The sequence below is a fragment of the Platalea leucorodia genome (assembly GCF_965183815.1).
Source record: "Platalea leucorodia genome assembly, chromosome: W".
Classification (NCBI taxonomy): domain Eukaryota; kingdom Metazoa; phylum Chordata; class Aves; order Pelecaniformes; family Threskiornithidae; genus Platalea; species Platalea leucorodia.
In genome coordinates, this window is record NC_138859.1 from 4,690,618 (window position 1) to 4,706,516 (window position 15,899).

Sequence of the window (15,899 nt, forward strand, 5' to 3'; positions counted from 1 at the left end):
CATTCACACTCGCCCTCTCAGGCATTAAAACATGAGTGAGTCCCAAGTGGTCTGTCCAGCAGTCAGGCACCAAGATGGTTGTATCTGGGTAATCTGTTCAAGATTCCTTGAATTGACAAGGACAAGGGATTCCCACCAGCTACTGAGTCCTCCTCATGTCTCCTGGGTTGTTCTTCATTTGGCAACTGTGTCCTGGTTTGGGGCCTTTTTGTATGCTTAAGGAGCTGACAAGTGGTTGCAATCTTTTGTCTTTCCATCCTGTGTCGGACACCTCTGAGAGTCAGTAGGATTTGCTCACTGTTTCTGTTCTGTATTTCCTTATCTGGGCATCTTATGGCTCCTACCCTCTTCTGTCTTCCCACCATTATCTCTTAATGGCTTGAATCTTTTAGTCTGGATGTGGGCTATCACTTCTTTTAGGCTGCCCTTCCTTTCCCCAAGTTGGATATCCTGATAAGCTGCAGGTAGAAGTGTGCTAGGGTCTTGATGACCTGTAAATCTAGGTGACATTAACACATGCTCTGTCAGGGAGCCACAAGGGTAGTGTGTCCTGCAAGGAAAGGGTAGCCGAGAGTGACAGGCAGGGTCAAGCACAGTCCAGTGATTTCCAGGCGAGTCTGTAGTGATGAGGCAGGGCTGAGGTCGAGTCAGTGGGTCAGAATCGGGGAGGTAAAAGCTCAGGTGTAGGCATAGCCGCAACACAACTGCAGTGTAGCTCATGCAGGGCCAGGTGCAAGACCCTCAGCTTAAAAGCAGCTCCCAAGGAAAAAGGGTTGGGGGGAGCCTCTGCTGAGCATTCCATTATTTTAAGGCCACGTAATGGGTCTGGCTGGGATGGAGTTAATTTTCTTCATAGCAGTCCGTATGGTGCTGTGCTTTGGATTTGTGACCAAAATAGTGTTGATAACACACTGATATTGCTGAGCAGTGCTTGCACAGCATCAAGGCCTTCTCTGTTACTTACTGCCCCCTGCAGCGAGTAGGCTGGGGGTAGGCAAGAGGCTGGGAGGGGATACAGCCAGGACAGCTGACCCCAACCCACCAAAGGAATAATTCGTATCATATGACATTGTGCTCAGCAATAAAAGTTTGGGAAAAGGAGGAGGAAGGGGGAGACGTTCATGATTATGGTGTTTGTTTTCCCAAGCAGCCATTACATATGCTTAGGCCCCACTTTCCAGGAAGCAGCTGGACATACTCCTGCCAATGGGAAGTAGTGAATGAAATCCTTATTTTACTTTGCTTGCATGCACAGCTTTTGCTCTCCCTATTAAACTGTCATTATCTTGGTCCACAAGTCTTTTCATCTTCCTTTGGTTTTCTCCCCATCTCGAGGGAGAGGGGAGTGAGTGAGTAGCTGGGGGTGGGGGGTGTGTGGTGTTGGCTGTTAGCCAAGGCTAACCCACCACAGTCCAGCAGCAAAACCTTGGGTGGGGGGATGTACTCAGGGCCTTCCTTCCCTCTCTTCTTTCTGGTCTTTTCACACCCAGACATTCCTATTAATTTTCCATTGAGGCCAGTCTCTTGCCACTCAGCCACTTCTCTTGCAATTCTTTTTGCTGCCAGGCAACAGTCCAGTTAGATTTCTTAATTTCTGCTGAAATAATATCTGATATGGGTAATTGGTAACCCAGATAATTTACCACAGATATTTAGCTCTATTGTGCTCCCAAGTAAGAGCCAGCAAACTTGGTATACTGTGCAAAAAATAGGCAGGAATAGTGTTTTTGGTGCGGATATGTGTTGTAGATTTTTGGTTACAGCTTTTTGACTTGGCAGAGACTAGAAATCCAGTGCTGTTGAAGTTAATGGAGGGGACTTCTTTATTTCCCCAAAGAAAGTAAGACTAGAGGGAGGTTATAAGAAGTGCTAGAGAACTAAAATTTGAAAAATAGCATTTTTTTTGCTTTTTATAAATAATCTTTTAATCAATTCATTTGTAACACTAATATGTCTTCTGTAGCCCATTAGTTTGATGGGTTGAGAATGACTGGAAAGCAAATCTATTGTTTGGATATTTTTTTTTTAATTTTTCCTGATATACCAATGTAGTTTGTCCTTTAGTGGACAAATGACAGCCTCACAGGTCACCATGAGGGTTTATGTAAAACTGCGTTTTGTTTAGCAGTCTGTGTTCAAGCATTGGAGATGAAATGTGTCTCTCCGAACCATGGTTCAGGTACTGCTGTTAAGAGCTTGTGCCAGGCTTTTTGTATGTGTTCTGTGGATAGACAATTTCAGTCTTTGAGGTCTACTTATTTTACCTGCTTCATAAGGCTAAGCTCTTGCAAAAAATTAAGTATTTCATGTCTGTTTAGTATCTATCTATCTACATCATTTTTGCTGTGTTTCAGTTTAAACTAAATGCATCTGTTAATTTGCAGTGCTGCACAGTTGTTGAGCTATCCAGGAAATAATAAGATCCCCTTGAACTACCACATAGTAGAGGTATGTGTTTTACAGATAAACTCTTTATTTCCAAAGTAACAAACCCCAATTAACTCCATGATGGATCTATTAAATTACAGTATGATTTAGGAGTCTGCAGTCTTATCCTGTTGACTTAAAGTGCAACGGCTTTGAACAGGTTAGATAATAATAATAAATTCAACTATTATTATTATTACTATTGTTATTAATTTATTTATGTGATGTTTAGGAGCCTTGTTCAGGAATCAGGATCTTATGGTGCAACAGCATTCCAAGTTGTGGTATTTCTCAAGCTGTTCTTGAATGTTTCTCTGTGTTAATCACTCTGATGTGCTAGACTGTCTTGGAGATGACTGCACTTAAGTAACTTTTATTTGCAAGGTCTTTTAAGTTAGTCTTTTTATAGTGATCTTCTAAATCACTTGGATGAATTGTATACCAATGCCCCTGAAAGGCATTTGTTGTTGTCCTGGTTTCAGCTGGGATAGAGTTAATTTTCTTCTTGGTAGCGGGTATGGGGCTGTGTTTTGGGTTTAGGATGAGAACAATGTCGATGATGATACACTGATATTCTGGTTCTTGCTAAGTAGTGCTAAGTAGTTGCTAAGTGGTGCTCACACTGGTCAAGGACTTTTCAGCTTCCCATGCTCTGCCGGGTGCACAAGAAGCTGGGAGGGGGCACAGCCAGGACAGCTGGCCCAGACTGGCCAAGGGGCTATGCTATACCGTATGGCGTCATGCTAGCTGGGGTTAAACCACAACAGTTGTGAAATAGTGGTATATTTTCTCCTTCAAGTTGGAGGATATTAAATAACCATAAATATATATTGGAATAGGAATGTAGTTTTCCTCTTGCTGCCTCCTTTCAGTGGACTGCTAACAAGATGCAGAGCTGTATAAAACTTGCTTCAAAAACTCCTATCTAAAGTTAAAAGATAAAAAGTGATTGCAGTAATAACAGCAAATTGTCATGTGAAAAACTTAAAAAGAGGTAACTAGAAACGAAATTCAGAGCTAATTGCAAGAAGTCATAAGATTGTGGAATGCTTACCTTAATCAGGATGGGATTAACAATTCAACTTTGCACCAAAACCCCAAATATTCTGAATGCCCTGAAACTTAGTTTTAGTCAGCTTGAGACACTTTCTGTACTCCGAGTTCAGTCAAGAGAAATCTCAGAATTAGTAAAGTTTTTCTGCCGTTAACATCTAGAGTTCTTTCAGGGACCTTAACACCTCAGGTGTTTGCACAACTGTTTTACAGAATATTACTTTATGCTCAGTTACACATTACTTCCAAAAACAGTTATCGCAGATCATGATTAAACAGACTACTTAAAGGCCTTGAAAAATTATTTGATTCAGAAACTCATCAAATCTGCAAATAACCAAAGTTTGTATAGATGAAATTCTTATATTAATAGAATGGTTTGAGTTGGAAGGCACCTTTAAAGGTCATCTAGTCCAACCCCCCTGCAATGGGCAGGCACATCTTTCAATTGATCAGGTTGCTCAAAGCCCTGTCCAACCTGACCTTGAACATTTCCAGTGATGGGGCATCCACAACTTCTCTGGGCAACCTGTTCCAGTGTCTCACCACCCTCATCGTAAAGAATTTCTTCCCAATAACTAATCTAAACCTAACATCTTTCAGTTTAAACCATTGCCCCTTGCCCTGTCGATGCAGGCCTTGGTAAAAACTCTCTCCATCTTTCTTATAAGCCCCCTTTATCTATTGAAAGGCTGCAATAAGGACTCCCCGGAGCCTTCTCCAGGCTGAACAATCTGCCTTTCAGGTTGTTCAGCCTTTCTTCATAGGAGAGGTGTTCCAGCCCTCTGATCATTTTTGTGGCCCTCCTCTGGACCCGCTCTAACGGGTTCATGCCTTTCTTGTTCTGGGGACCCCAGAGCTGGATGCAGTACTCCAGGTGGGGTCTCACCAGAGCAGAGTAAAGGGGGAGAATCACCTCCCTTGACCTGCTGGCCACGTTTCTTTTTATGCAACCCAGGATACGATTGGGTTTCTGGGCTGCAAGCACACGCTGCCAGCTTGTGTCCAATTTTTTGTCCAACCAATGTCCCCAAGTCGTCCTCTGCAGGTCTGCTCTCAATCCATTCATCACCCAGTCTGTGCTGATATTGGGGACTGCCCCGACCCAGGTGCAGGACCTTGCACTTGGCCTTGTGGAACTTCATGAGGGTCGCACGGGCCCGCTTCTCCAGCCTGTCAAGGTCCCTCTGGATGGCATCCCTTCCCTCTAGAGTATCAACTGCACCACTCAGCTTGGTGTCATCTGCAAACTTGCTGAGGGTGCACTCAATCCCACTATCTATGTCATTAATGAAGATATTAAGCAGTATCGGTCCCAGTACGGACCCTTGAGGGACACCACTCGTTACTGGTTTCCACTTGGACAGTGAGCCATTGACTGTAACTCTTTGGATGCGGCCATCCGGCCAATTCCTTATCCATCTAACAGTCCATCCATCAAATCCATATGTCTCCAATTCAGCAGTAAGAATGTTGTGGGGGACCGTGTCAAAGGCCTTACAGAAGTCCAGGTAGAGGGCATCAGTTGCTCTTCCCTTGTCCACTGATGCAGTCACTCCATCGTAGAAGGCCACTAGAGTAGTCAGGCATGATTTGCCCTTGCTGAAGCCCTGTTGGCTTTCGCAAATCACCTCACTGTCATCCATATGCTTCGACATAGCTTCCAGGAGGATCTGCTCCATGATCATACCGGGCACAGAGGTGAGGCTGACTGGTCAGTTGTTCCCAGGGTCCGCCTTTTAAAAAATGGGTGTGATATTCCCTTTTCTCCAGTCACTGGGGACTTCGCTTGACTGCCATGGCTTTTCAAATATGATGGACAGTGGCTTAGCAACTATGTCTGCCAGTTCCCTCAGGACCCTGGGATGCATCTCGTCATGTCCCATGGACTTGTGTATGTTCAGGTTCCTCAGGTGGTCTCGAACCTGATCTTCTCCTACGATGGGAGGGACTTTGTTCCTCCAGTCCCTGCCTTGAGGTTCAGGGACTTGAGAGATGCGGGAGGAGTGATTGCCAGTGAAAACAGAGGCAAAAAAAATCATTGAGTACCTCAGCCTTCTCCATGTCGGTTGTCGATAGTTCTCCTGTCTTATTTATTGGGGGAGGAGGTGGTGGGGGGTGGTGTACGTTTTCTTTAGTCTGCCTTTTCTGACCAACGCACCTGTAGAAGCCCTTCTTATGAATCTTCGCATCCCTTGCCAAATTCAGTTCCAGCTGTGTCTTTGCTTTCCTGATCCCATCCCTACACACCCGGGCAGCATCCCTATATTCTTCCCAGGATGCGTGTCCCTGCTTCCACTGCCTATGCATTTCCTTCTTGTGCATCAGCTCGACCAGAAGGTCCTTACTCAGCCATGCTGCTCTCCTGCCTTCCTTGCCCGATTTCTTATGCATGGGAATCGAGAGCTCTTGTGCTCTAAGTAAAACATCCTTAAAGAGCTGCCAGCTCCCTTCTACTTTTTCTGCACAGTGGCTTCCAACTCCTCCTGTTTGTTACCCGTGCTGCATGCGTTGGGATAGAGGCACTTCAGTTGGGCTGTCGACCGTGTCACCTTTTTGGAGGATCAAGCCCCAATTCCTTTGCGGCATTTCTCGGGCGTTCCCCTGTTGGTTCCTAACGCATCAGCAGCCCCTGGCTCTTCTCTGTTGCTCAGAACTCCATCCCCTTCCCCCGCTGAGTCTAGTTTAAAGCCCTCCTTGTAAGTCTGGCCAGCTTGTTGGCGAAGACCCTCTTGCTCCGCTTGGTCAGGTGAATCCCATCAGCTCCCAAGAGACCCGGCTTCTCAAAGGTAGATCCATGATCATAGAAGCCAAAACCTTGAGTACCAGCTTCAATGCATCAAGGCAATATGTAACTCTAAAAATACTCTGCCAGAGAACAATTCCAATTACAAATCCGTACACATACTGGCTTACAGAGTGTGATACAATACTTTTAAAAAAAGCAACAGAATCACTGTTCCTTGTTCTTACTACGATAAACTTCTTTATATAGGTCTTCAGTGCTTCAGCATAGGCTTTTAAATTTAGTATGTGGATATTCTTTGAAAAGCAGCCCAGAAAGACTGTATTAGGCCATCATCTGTCTTCAGACTCCTGGTACGTGATTGGAACAAATCTTTTTATGAAGGAGCACACAATATATTTGAACTATATTTTTAAATTATCAAGATCAACTTTAAATATCAAGCTGAAAGTGTCACCTCTACAAAGTGGTCTGCAGACACTTAAGGTAATTTAGGAAGAGAATACTAAAAATGCTTTCACAAGTATTCCAGCAACATTCAGCATGGCTTAAGGAACATGAGAACGTCTTAATCTTTTTTCCTACTCTTCCAATAGCTCACTGCCCTGATTTGAAAAAAATTATCTCTTTTCAGATCAGCACTTTCACCATCCAGAAACTCTATTATTTACTGACCAAGATATTTTGGGAATGTATGTTACTAGGCTCTGTAAAATATTGCTCCTGCATGTTTTACTATTAATGACAGCACGGAGCAACAATCAGTCACATTCAGGCAAATTTCCTTTTACAAAGCTCAGTCTAGCAAGAGCTGAAATGATTCCCTTGTACGAGCAACAGGGACTCCTTACTGCTTTATAAAATACCTTTAAAACTAACATTTTTCACACTAGGTCTCAGCCCAGAAAATAAATCCTCAGTGGCTGTTTTGAACTGCTACAAGATTAATATTTTTCACATCAGATATTTTACAGACCCTTTTTACACACCAATAACTTTCAACTGTCTACAATTTTAAGCTGTGTTCTTGGCCTGGAATTCTTACCTTTGATCACATGATCTGAAAACAATTACAGTGAAAGCTAGCTATAAATAACACAGAATCACAGAATCAAGGAACAGTTGAGGTTGGAAGGGACCTCTGGAGGTCATCTTGTCCACCCCCCTTGCTCAAGCAGGGTCAGCTAGGGCCGGTTGCCCAGGACTATGTCCAGATGCCTTTTGATTATCTCCATGGAGGGAGACTCCACAACCTCTTTGGGCAACTTGTTCCAGTGCTCGGTCACCCTCACTGTACAAAAGTGTTTCCTGATGTTCAGACTGAACCTTCTGTGTTTCAGTTTGTGCCCATTGCTTCTTGTCCTGTCACTGGACACCAATGGAAAGAGCCTGGCTCCCTCTTCTTTACACCCTCCTTTCAGATATTTGTATACATTGATGAGATCCCTCCTGAGCCTTCTTTTCTCTAGGCCAAACAGTCCCAGCTCTCTCAGACTTTCCTCATAGGAGAGATGCTCCAGTCCCTTCATCATCTACATGGCCCTTTGCTGGAGTCTCTCCAGCATGTCTATGTCTCTCCTGTACTGGGGAGCCCAGAACTGGACACAGGACTCCAGGTGTGGCCTCACCAGTGCTGAGAGAAGGGAAAGGCTCACCTCCCTTGACCTGCTGGCTACACTCCTCCTAATGCAGCCCAGGATACCATTAGCCTTCTTTGCGGCAAGGGCACAGTGCTGGCTCATGTTCAACTCAGTGTCCACCAGGAGCCCCCCCAAGGTCCTTTTCTGCAAAGCTGCTTTCCAGCTGGGTCGCCCTCAGCATATACTGGTGCACAGGGTTGTTCCTCCCCAGGTGAAGAGCTTGGCATTTCCCTTTGTTGAACTTCATGAGGTTCCTCTCTGCCCTGTTCTCCAGCCTTTCCAGGTGCCTCCGAATGGCAGTGCAGCCATCTGTTGAACCAGCCACTCCTCCCAGTTTGACATCATCTGCAAACTTACTGAGGGTACACTCTGCCCCATCATCCAGAACATTAATGAAAATGTTAAAGAGTATTGACCCCTGGAGTACACTACTAGTGCTTGACCTGCCGCTGATAACAATCCTCTAAGCCCATCCGTTCGGCCAGTTTTCAATCCACCTCACTTTCCACTTATCTTTTCTATACTTCATCAGCTTGTCTATGAGGATGTTATAGGAAACAGTGTCAAAAGTCTTACTAAAGTAGAGATAAACAACATTCACTGCTCTCCCCTCATCCCCCCAAGCTAGTTACCTCATTGCAGGCTATAAGGCTGATTTCCCCTTTCACCTTTGTAAATCCATGTTGACTACTCCTGATGACTTTCTTGTCTTTCATGTGCCTGGAAATGGTTTCCAAGATTAGCTGCTCCACCACCTTCCCAAGGATTGAGGTGAGGCTGACCAACCTGTAGTTCCCTGGGTCCTCCTTCTTGCCCTTCCTGAAGATAGGAGTGACGTTTGCTTTCCTCCAGTCCTCAGGCACCTCTCCCAATCACCTTTCAAAGATTATATCGAGAGTGGCCTCGCAATGACATCTGTCAGCTCCCTCAGCGCTCATGGGTGCATCCCGTCGGGCCCTATGGATTTATGTATATCCAGCTTGTTTAAGTGTTCCCTGGTCCTCCTCCACTGAGGTTAAGTCTTCCTTGCTCCAGAATTTCTGTATGGTCTCAGGGTCCTGGGATTCACAAAGGTCATTCTTAACAATGAAGACTGAGTACCTCAGCCTTTTCCTTGTCCTTTGTGACCAGGGCTCCTGCCCCATTCAGCAGCAGGCCCACATTTTCCCTAGCCTTCCTTTTGTTGTTGATGTACTTGTAGAATCCTTTCTTGTTGCTCTTCACATCTCTTGCCAGATTCAACTCCAGGTGGGCTTTGGCTTTCCTAACATCATCCCTGCATGATCACACAGTATCTCTATATTCCCCCTTGGTCACCTGCCCCTGCTTCCACCTCTTGTACACTTCCTTTTTATGTCTGAGTTTAGTCAGGAGCTTCTTGTTTATTCATGAAGGCCTCCTGTTGCCTTTGCTTGATTTCCAGCTCATCGGGATGGACTATTATTGAGCTTGGAGGAAGTGATTCTTGAATATCAACCAGCTCTCCTGCACCCCTCTTATCTCCAAGGCCATATCCCATGGGATTCTTCCCATGCACCGGGTCTGGCCGGGATGGAGTTAATTTTCTTCATAGCAGCCCACGAGATACTGTGCTTTGAATTTGTGACCAAAACAGTGTTGATGATAACACACCAATGCTTTGGCTATTGCTGAACAGTGCTTGCACAGCGTCAAGGCCTTTTCTTTCTTTGTTTCTCACTCGGTCCCCTGCAGTGAGTAGGCTGGGGGTGGGCAAGAGGCTGGGAGGGGACACAGCCAGGACAGCTGACCCAAACTGACCAAAGGGATATTCCATGCCCTATAACATCATGATCAGCAATAAAACTGGAGGGGTAGTCTTTCCAAGGTGGCTGTCGCTCAGAGACTGCCTGGGCATCAGTCTGCTGGTGGGAGGTGGTGAGTGACTGCCTTTGCATCACTGTCCGAGTACTCCAGGAACTATCTCATGGAGAGGATTAACAATTACGCTTTTTTCCTCTTCTCCTCTTCGAGACAATTTGTGGGGGAAATGAAGAATGGCACCTGCGCCACCTTCTCCTCCAGGATAGATGTCTGCTGTCTTGTTACAATGGCCCTTCATTTTCTCGAACATCCTTACATAATCTGAATGTTCATATTGGTGTGTGCCGTGAGTCTGATTTTGGCTATTTGTAAGGTTAACCATCTGTTTGGGAATGCCACGCAGGGATGTGCCTTGAGGCAGTCTGGTCATGGGGGCAAGGTGCGTGGGAGAATTTGGGCAGGTGCCTAGAGTGATTTTCACCTCTGCTGGTCTGGGACATCACACATGAACATGTGCAGAATCCTCTTGAAGTGGCAGAACACTTGAAGAAAGGATGCCTTGTCTTTACCAAAGAGACACAAATTCTAGCAATGTGCTGGGGCCCGGCCGACATTTACTGAGCTTCTGTTCAGCACCCTCAAGGGAGCAAGAGGGTTTCTGGATCCGAGGACATACAAACAGACACTAATTGTCACCCATAACCTCTCAACCTGTTCATTGCTGTCTTTCAAAGACAGCTCTGTGCAATCAATCCATTTTTTTTACACTGATGGCAAGCCCCCCACCTGTCCTTCCTTGCCTGTCTCTTTACTGAGAAGAAATGGAAAGCTGATATACAAACCGTTTGAGCATAACTGCTAATTTCCTTAATTTCCCTCCCAAGTATTTGAATTTATTTTGGAATACTAACCTTATTTCCTGTGTACAAATGTTTTCAACACAGCTCCAGTGTTTTAAACTTTAGTGTGAATTCTACAGCCTTGTATTCCATTTGCTTATTGCTATTTCCTTGTAAGGCTTGTCAAGTTGATAATACATTGCCTTCAACTACAATGCAATAAACACCTCTAAGAGATTTCCCTTGCTTTTCAAGGATAGAGCAATAGATGTAATTTAGCCTAACTGATATTTTCTAAATGCTAAAACAACACTTTTCCTTATTTGCAAAGCAGAAGTAAATATAAACTGAAAGCACTCGATATCCCTTTTCAAATAAACCCACTTGTAGTGGTGACTGAAAGGATTAATCACCTGTGGGACCTCGTGTCTTTAAAGTTCATAAGGCCAAGCCCAGGATTCTCCATACTACTCTGTAGTCTGTGTGAAACGCTCTGAAGTGTGGCCCCTTTTCCTTAATAGCTCCACATAGATGTATGTGTTGGTATTACTGGTGTCTGTCAAACCAAAGTGTCAAAACAACATAAGAACTTAGAACTTAACTTAGAACTTAAGCTTTACAGAGTCTGGGTATGTCATCAGTGCCCTGATCTTCCAGGTAGCCAAGTGATTTCCTCCCCCCCCAAGTATGATATGCCAGTTTGAAACTTGTATCTGAACATTTGATAATGAACACTTGATGAATTTCAAAAACATGGTCCTATGTAATGTCTCAAGTAGATCAGTCCTTATCTTTTTTTTTTTTTTCCTGTTTTGTATCCTGAGGATAGGAGCAGTTTTTTGCCTAACAGACATGCAAATACCCTTATATAACTTTTTAGGTGGGAGTAAAGTAAATGCAGTGCTATAAGAAAGGTACAGATGTCACTTTCATGCAACTGTTTTTTCATGTTAAATGCTTATCTTTCATTTAATACTTTCCTAGGTCAGGAGCAGATGAATTCAGCTAGCTTGCTTCCTTCCTTCCTTCCTCAGATTCTGCTATAATATTGCATTAGCTCATGCTATAACTCAGTGCACATTTCTACACTGTTCGTTGTATTTACTAGACATAACAGAATTGTTGCATAATGCTAGTCTTATGCATGGCATTAATCTAAAATGATAGGGATAATTAGGGAGGCTTATATTAGTATGGTAAAGAGTTTACACTATCTTGTGAAGCTCCTCTCTTACTCCCAGAACGTGAGTTTGACAGAATAAAATGGGCCTTGTTTTGGTGTATAATTGCTGAATGTGTGCATTGCTGTTCTGAAGTTCAGGATTGTGCAGGCTGAGTCTGACTGTGCTCTGATTCTGTGCTTTCCTCCCACATAGGTAATATTTGCAGAATTGTTTCAGCTTCCATCTCCACCACATATTGAGGTTATGTACACAGCACTCCTCATTGAACTGTGCAAACTCCAGCCTGGCTCTTTACCACAAGTTGTATCCTTTTCATGCTGCTAAAGAGCCTTTTTAAAATGGAGTATTTTTTCTTTTGTTCTGTACAAGATGGAATAGCAATAAATGTCAGCAGTAATAAATTTTCCTTCTTTCCATATTTATCTGTATGAAACTTTGTCAATAACACTGCTCACATGAAGGAATAACACAGCTCAACAGTCATAAGTAAAGCCTGCATTCACATCTAAGCCTGTTCTTTAGCTTGCAGACCAGGTAAACTGAGAGACCTTGTTCCGATTCTTCCTTAGATCTTTTTGAGGAGACCTCTTGTAGCCAAGGGATGTAATAAATAACTTGCATGATTCTGAGCCTTGTTTTTACATCAGGCCAGCTTGTGACATGGTTATAGTCACATTAAAACCTGGAAAAGGAAAGGAAATTATTAATTTCTTAAATCTTTTGTTGTAACAGCGGTATGAGTGTTCCTAGTCCATTTCACTGCAAAGTGTCATAGATAATTTAAATTAACCTGTTTGAGTTTGCACTGAAATGGACTAGGAGTATTCATAAAGTCAATAATAATCTCTCAGGTCAGAGAGTAGCTAATGGTGAGGAAGGAAGTATCAGCTCCTAGCTAATTCTGAGTATTGCATTGGCCCCTTTTCATTGTACTTTTAGGTTGTGGCTAATGAGCTACAGTCACTGAGAATGGAGGACTAACAGACATACCTACTGGTAATTCCATTCCCAAATTTTTATTCTACTACTTGAAATCACACAGTGTTTGTAACCACATAGCCTAAACTCTCACTGAGACTATCCCTAAAATTGTGGGGACCTGCTTGCAGTAAGTATCAATAGGAATACAGCAACAAAGAATCAGGGTTGGCTGGCCATGGTCTTTAGGTCAGGCCAGTGTGGATGTACTTTCTTGAGCTGTTAATGATGAGCAAAGATGGTCTGTTGATTAGGCAGCATTCATATCATTAGTGTGCAGTTTTTGTTGTCTCATGGTGGGGATTTTGGCTTCCAGTAAAAGCAGCTAATGGTCTCACTGTAATTAATGGAAGAAAAACGGACTTGGATTAGAGAATAGATGTTACTTATTGGAGAAAACTGCATGCTTCATTATTTATTTATTCCTGTGGCCTTTTCAAAATGGGATAAGTCATGATAGAGACAGGGAGCTGTCAGTACAGAGTTGATTAAATCATCTCTGAAAAATGGAACGAGTAACTTATGATTTCAGATGCTTCTCTGTTAACTTTAATAAGAAACTTTCAGCTTGCACAAGCCACAGAAATGCTTTACATGCGCTTGGATACAATGAATACTACATGTATAGACAGGTAAGTATGTATTTTGGGGACAACAGAAAATATTTCTCATTTTTCTTGTGCATTGGATATTGATGCATTTTTGAAAAAGATCATCTGAAATCCTTGATAAACAGTTTGGTTCTGTACAAAATGTTTTTGGGGCTCTAGACTTGAGCCATCTGAAGAGAAGATAAGGGACAGGCTGACCACTTGCCTCTCTTCCCCCAGAAACTCTTTCCTTCAAGTCACTAGTCTGATTAGCTATACAGTGCAGCTATAAAAACTATGACAACTCTTCCACATCCATACCCCCTTCTGTTATGTACTACTTTCTCCTCCCTATTGGCCCGAGGAAAGAAAGGGTTGGAAGTGGGTTTATGGGAAGGTTGGCTAGCTGGAAAAGAGCAATGGTGTTTCTGTGGTTTGAGCGGTCTGCATTATGTAGAACTAAAATTACTGTGCAAAAATGTGAAAACCTTGCACTAAGTTTTTTTCACTGCTTATTTTAGTAAGTCATTAGTCTTGTATATGCACCAGAACAAGAGAGACTGCACATTCATCCATAAAGGCTGGCTTTTGACTCTCAATTCAGTCTTTTTGTATGAGTCAACATCGATGTCTATTTAATGCATTAATGACTACAGATTGGAGAGTTTGGGCTTGTCTTTGAGATTTTCTTATGGATGTATTCTACTTGTCAATTAGAAGGTTTGTGGGGATTTTTTTTGTTTGTTGTTTTTCTTTGCAGTTCTGGTATTTAATAGAGCTTTCTTCTTTTAAAAAAGGTTTATTAACTGGTTTTCCCACCACTTGAGTAACTTTCAGTTCCGTTGGAGCTGGGAAGATTGGTAAGTCAGTCTCTGTCTCCCTTCAGAACTTAAACCTTCAAACTTATCCAGCAAATGTCACAACATAGTGGTTCTGTTAGCTGCTTTCCACTAACACTTTTTGACCCCTCCTCCCCACCCGTTTACTACTATTCTTTGGTAGACAAAGTTGGTAACCTTTAGTCACTATAAAAACAATCCCAGTTTTCTGTAATGAATATCCAAGCAGTACTGTGTTCTGTAAACAGTGGAAACCTGATTTGCTTGTAGATTTTTGTCCTTATCACCTCAGTCAGTTGTTTGCAAGCTTTTCAGAAGGGTTCTCCTACTTATTAGTAATTTGCCTTGACTCTCCTTCCCTTTGGCTCCCTGCATTCATATGTGTAACCTCACTCTCTGAGTGCCATCCTAACATGACACCCCCCACCCTCTCCCTGAATCTTGATCTTTTGGCTTCTAGCAGGAGCTCCCTGCACCCCTTCAGTGCCTAACCATAGCTTTCCCAAAGCCTTGTATTCCAGGTACCATGCCTTCTGCTTACTCCCATCCTGTCCTGCTCCCACATATAAAGAAAGATTATTTGGGGGCTTAGTCCTCCCTACAGTCTAACTTCTGAAGCCTGCTACCATACCTGCATCCCATAGCCAATGTGCCTAGGTGTCCCTGGGAAAAAGGGTGCAGCCCTGTATATGATGCATTACTTCAGATTTATTTATGTATGTTCCCTGTGTTGTGCCAATTGGGAGTTGTGCATTTGCTGCTTATCATCAAGTTTGTTCATATTGACTGACCAAGTGGGAGCCTCCAAATAAATAGCTGTTTTTTCATTGCCTGCATTCCCCTTGTTGGGAACACTGATGTGGATATCTCTCTACCAAGCTGCCAGTTTTCACAAAACTTTTAAGAATATAACTGTCTTTGAGACTTCTCTTTCTCTGAAATGTATTTAATATCAGCTAAGAACCCAAAAATTATTTGGAGGGAGGAACATACTTTGTCCTGTTTCCACAGTGTCTCACCACCCATTTCTTGACCAGGCAATCTAATGTCCTCCTTCCACCCTGCATCTTCCTGTGATAGCAACCTCCATTGCCAGGAGGAACCACACTGTTGAAGTAGAAAAAAAATCAGCTCTTCACAGCTCGTGACAGTGGCCCTGTGCACAGAAAAGTTTTTCAGTCCACTGCAGTTAATATCATGTTTCCAGCCTGATATGATCCCATCACAGTGTGCTTCTAACCTAGAGGTGTTGCAGAGTGGATGCATCCTGCTAGCATCTCTGCAAAGAAATGGTGTTCCAGCTAGATTATGTCCCATGCTTCAGAGTATTGAAAAGCTCCAAGATAAGGGTATTCTGGGCTGCTGGTTTGGTAGAAGGCTGAGAACTGTTGCCATCTGTAAAATGCTGAGCTGCAAGAAGGAGGGGTTAAAGTTCTCACTCAGGTGCCCTACTTACCCTTCTCCTTTAACCCCCATGTTTTCCACTCTTTGCTTCCACTGCATTTCATGGTTAGAAAAAAGAGCCATAGGAATATCAAAAAGTCCTGCACTGCTGATAAAAAAATATTAGAAAAAAACAGGGCTCAGTGTTGGGGCTGGTCCTGTTCAATATCTTTATCAATGATCTGGATGAGGAGATTGAGTGCACCCTCAGTAAGTTTGCAGATGACACCAAGCTGGGTGGAAGTGTCGATCTGCTGGAGGGTAGGAAGGCCCTACAGAGAGACCTGGACAGGCTGGATCGTTGGGCCGGGGCCAACTGCATGAGATTCAACAAGGCTCAGTGCCGGGTCCTGCACTTGGGTCACAACAACCCCAGGC

The 15,899-nt window shown here is 43.5% G+C and overlaps 1 protein-coding gene across 1 annotated transcript in view; it reads left to right on the forward strand.

The window, feature by feature from the left end:
* The window catches only part of LOC309601490 (nuclear cap-binding protein subunit 1-like), a gene marked incomplete at both ends in the record, with an annotated part of 56,230 nt that overhangs the window by 13,691 nt on the left and 26,640 nt on the right, over positions 1 to 15,899 (forward strand). Inside the window, 4 exons of the mRNA XM_082334516.1 lie at positions 2,385 to 2,448; positions 11,864 to 11,974; positions 13,217 to 13,281; positions 14,037 to 14,099. Coding sequence (XP_082190642.1) covers positions 2,385 to 2,448; positions 11,864 to 11,974; positions 13,217 to 13,281; positions 14,037 to 14,099 — 303 coding nt within the window. The remainder of the gene's footprint in view (positions 1 to 2,384; positions 2,449 to 11,863; positions 11,975 to 13,216; positions 13,282 to 14,036; positions 14,100 to 15,899) is intronic.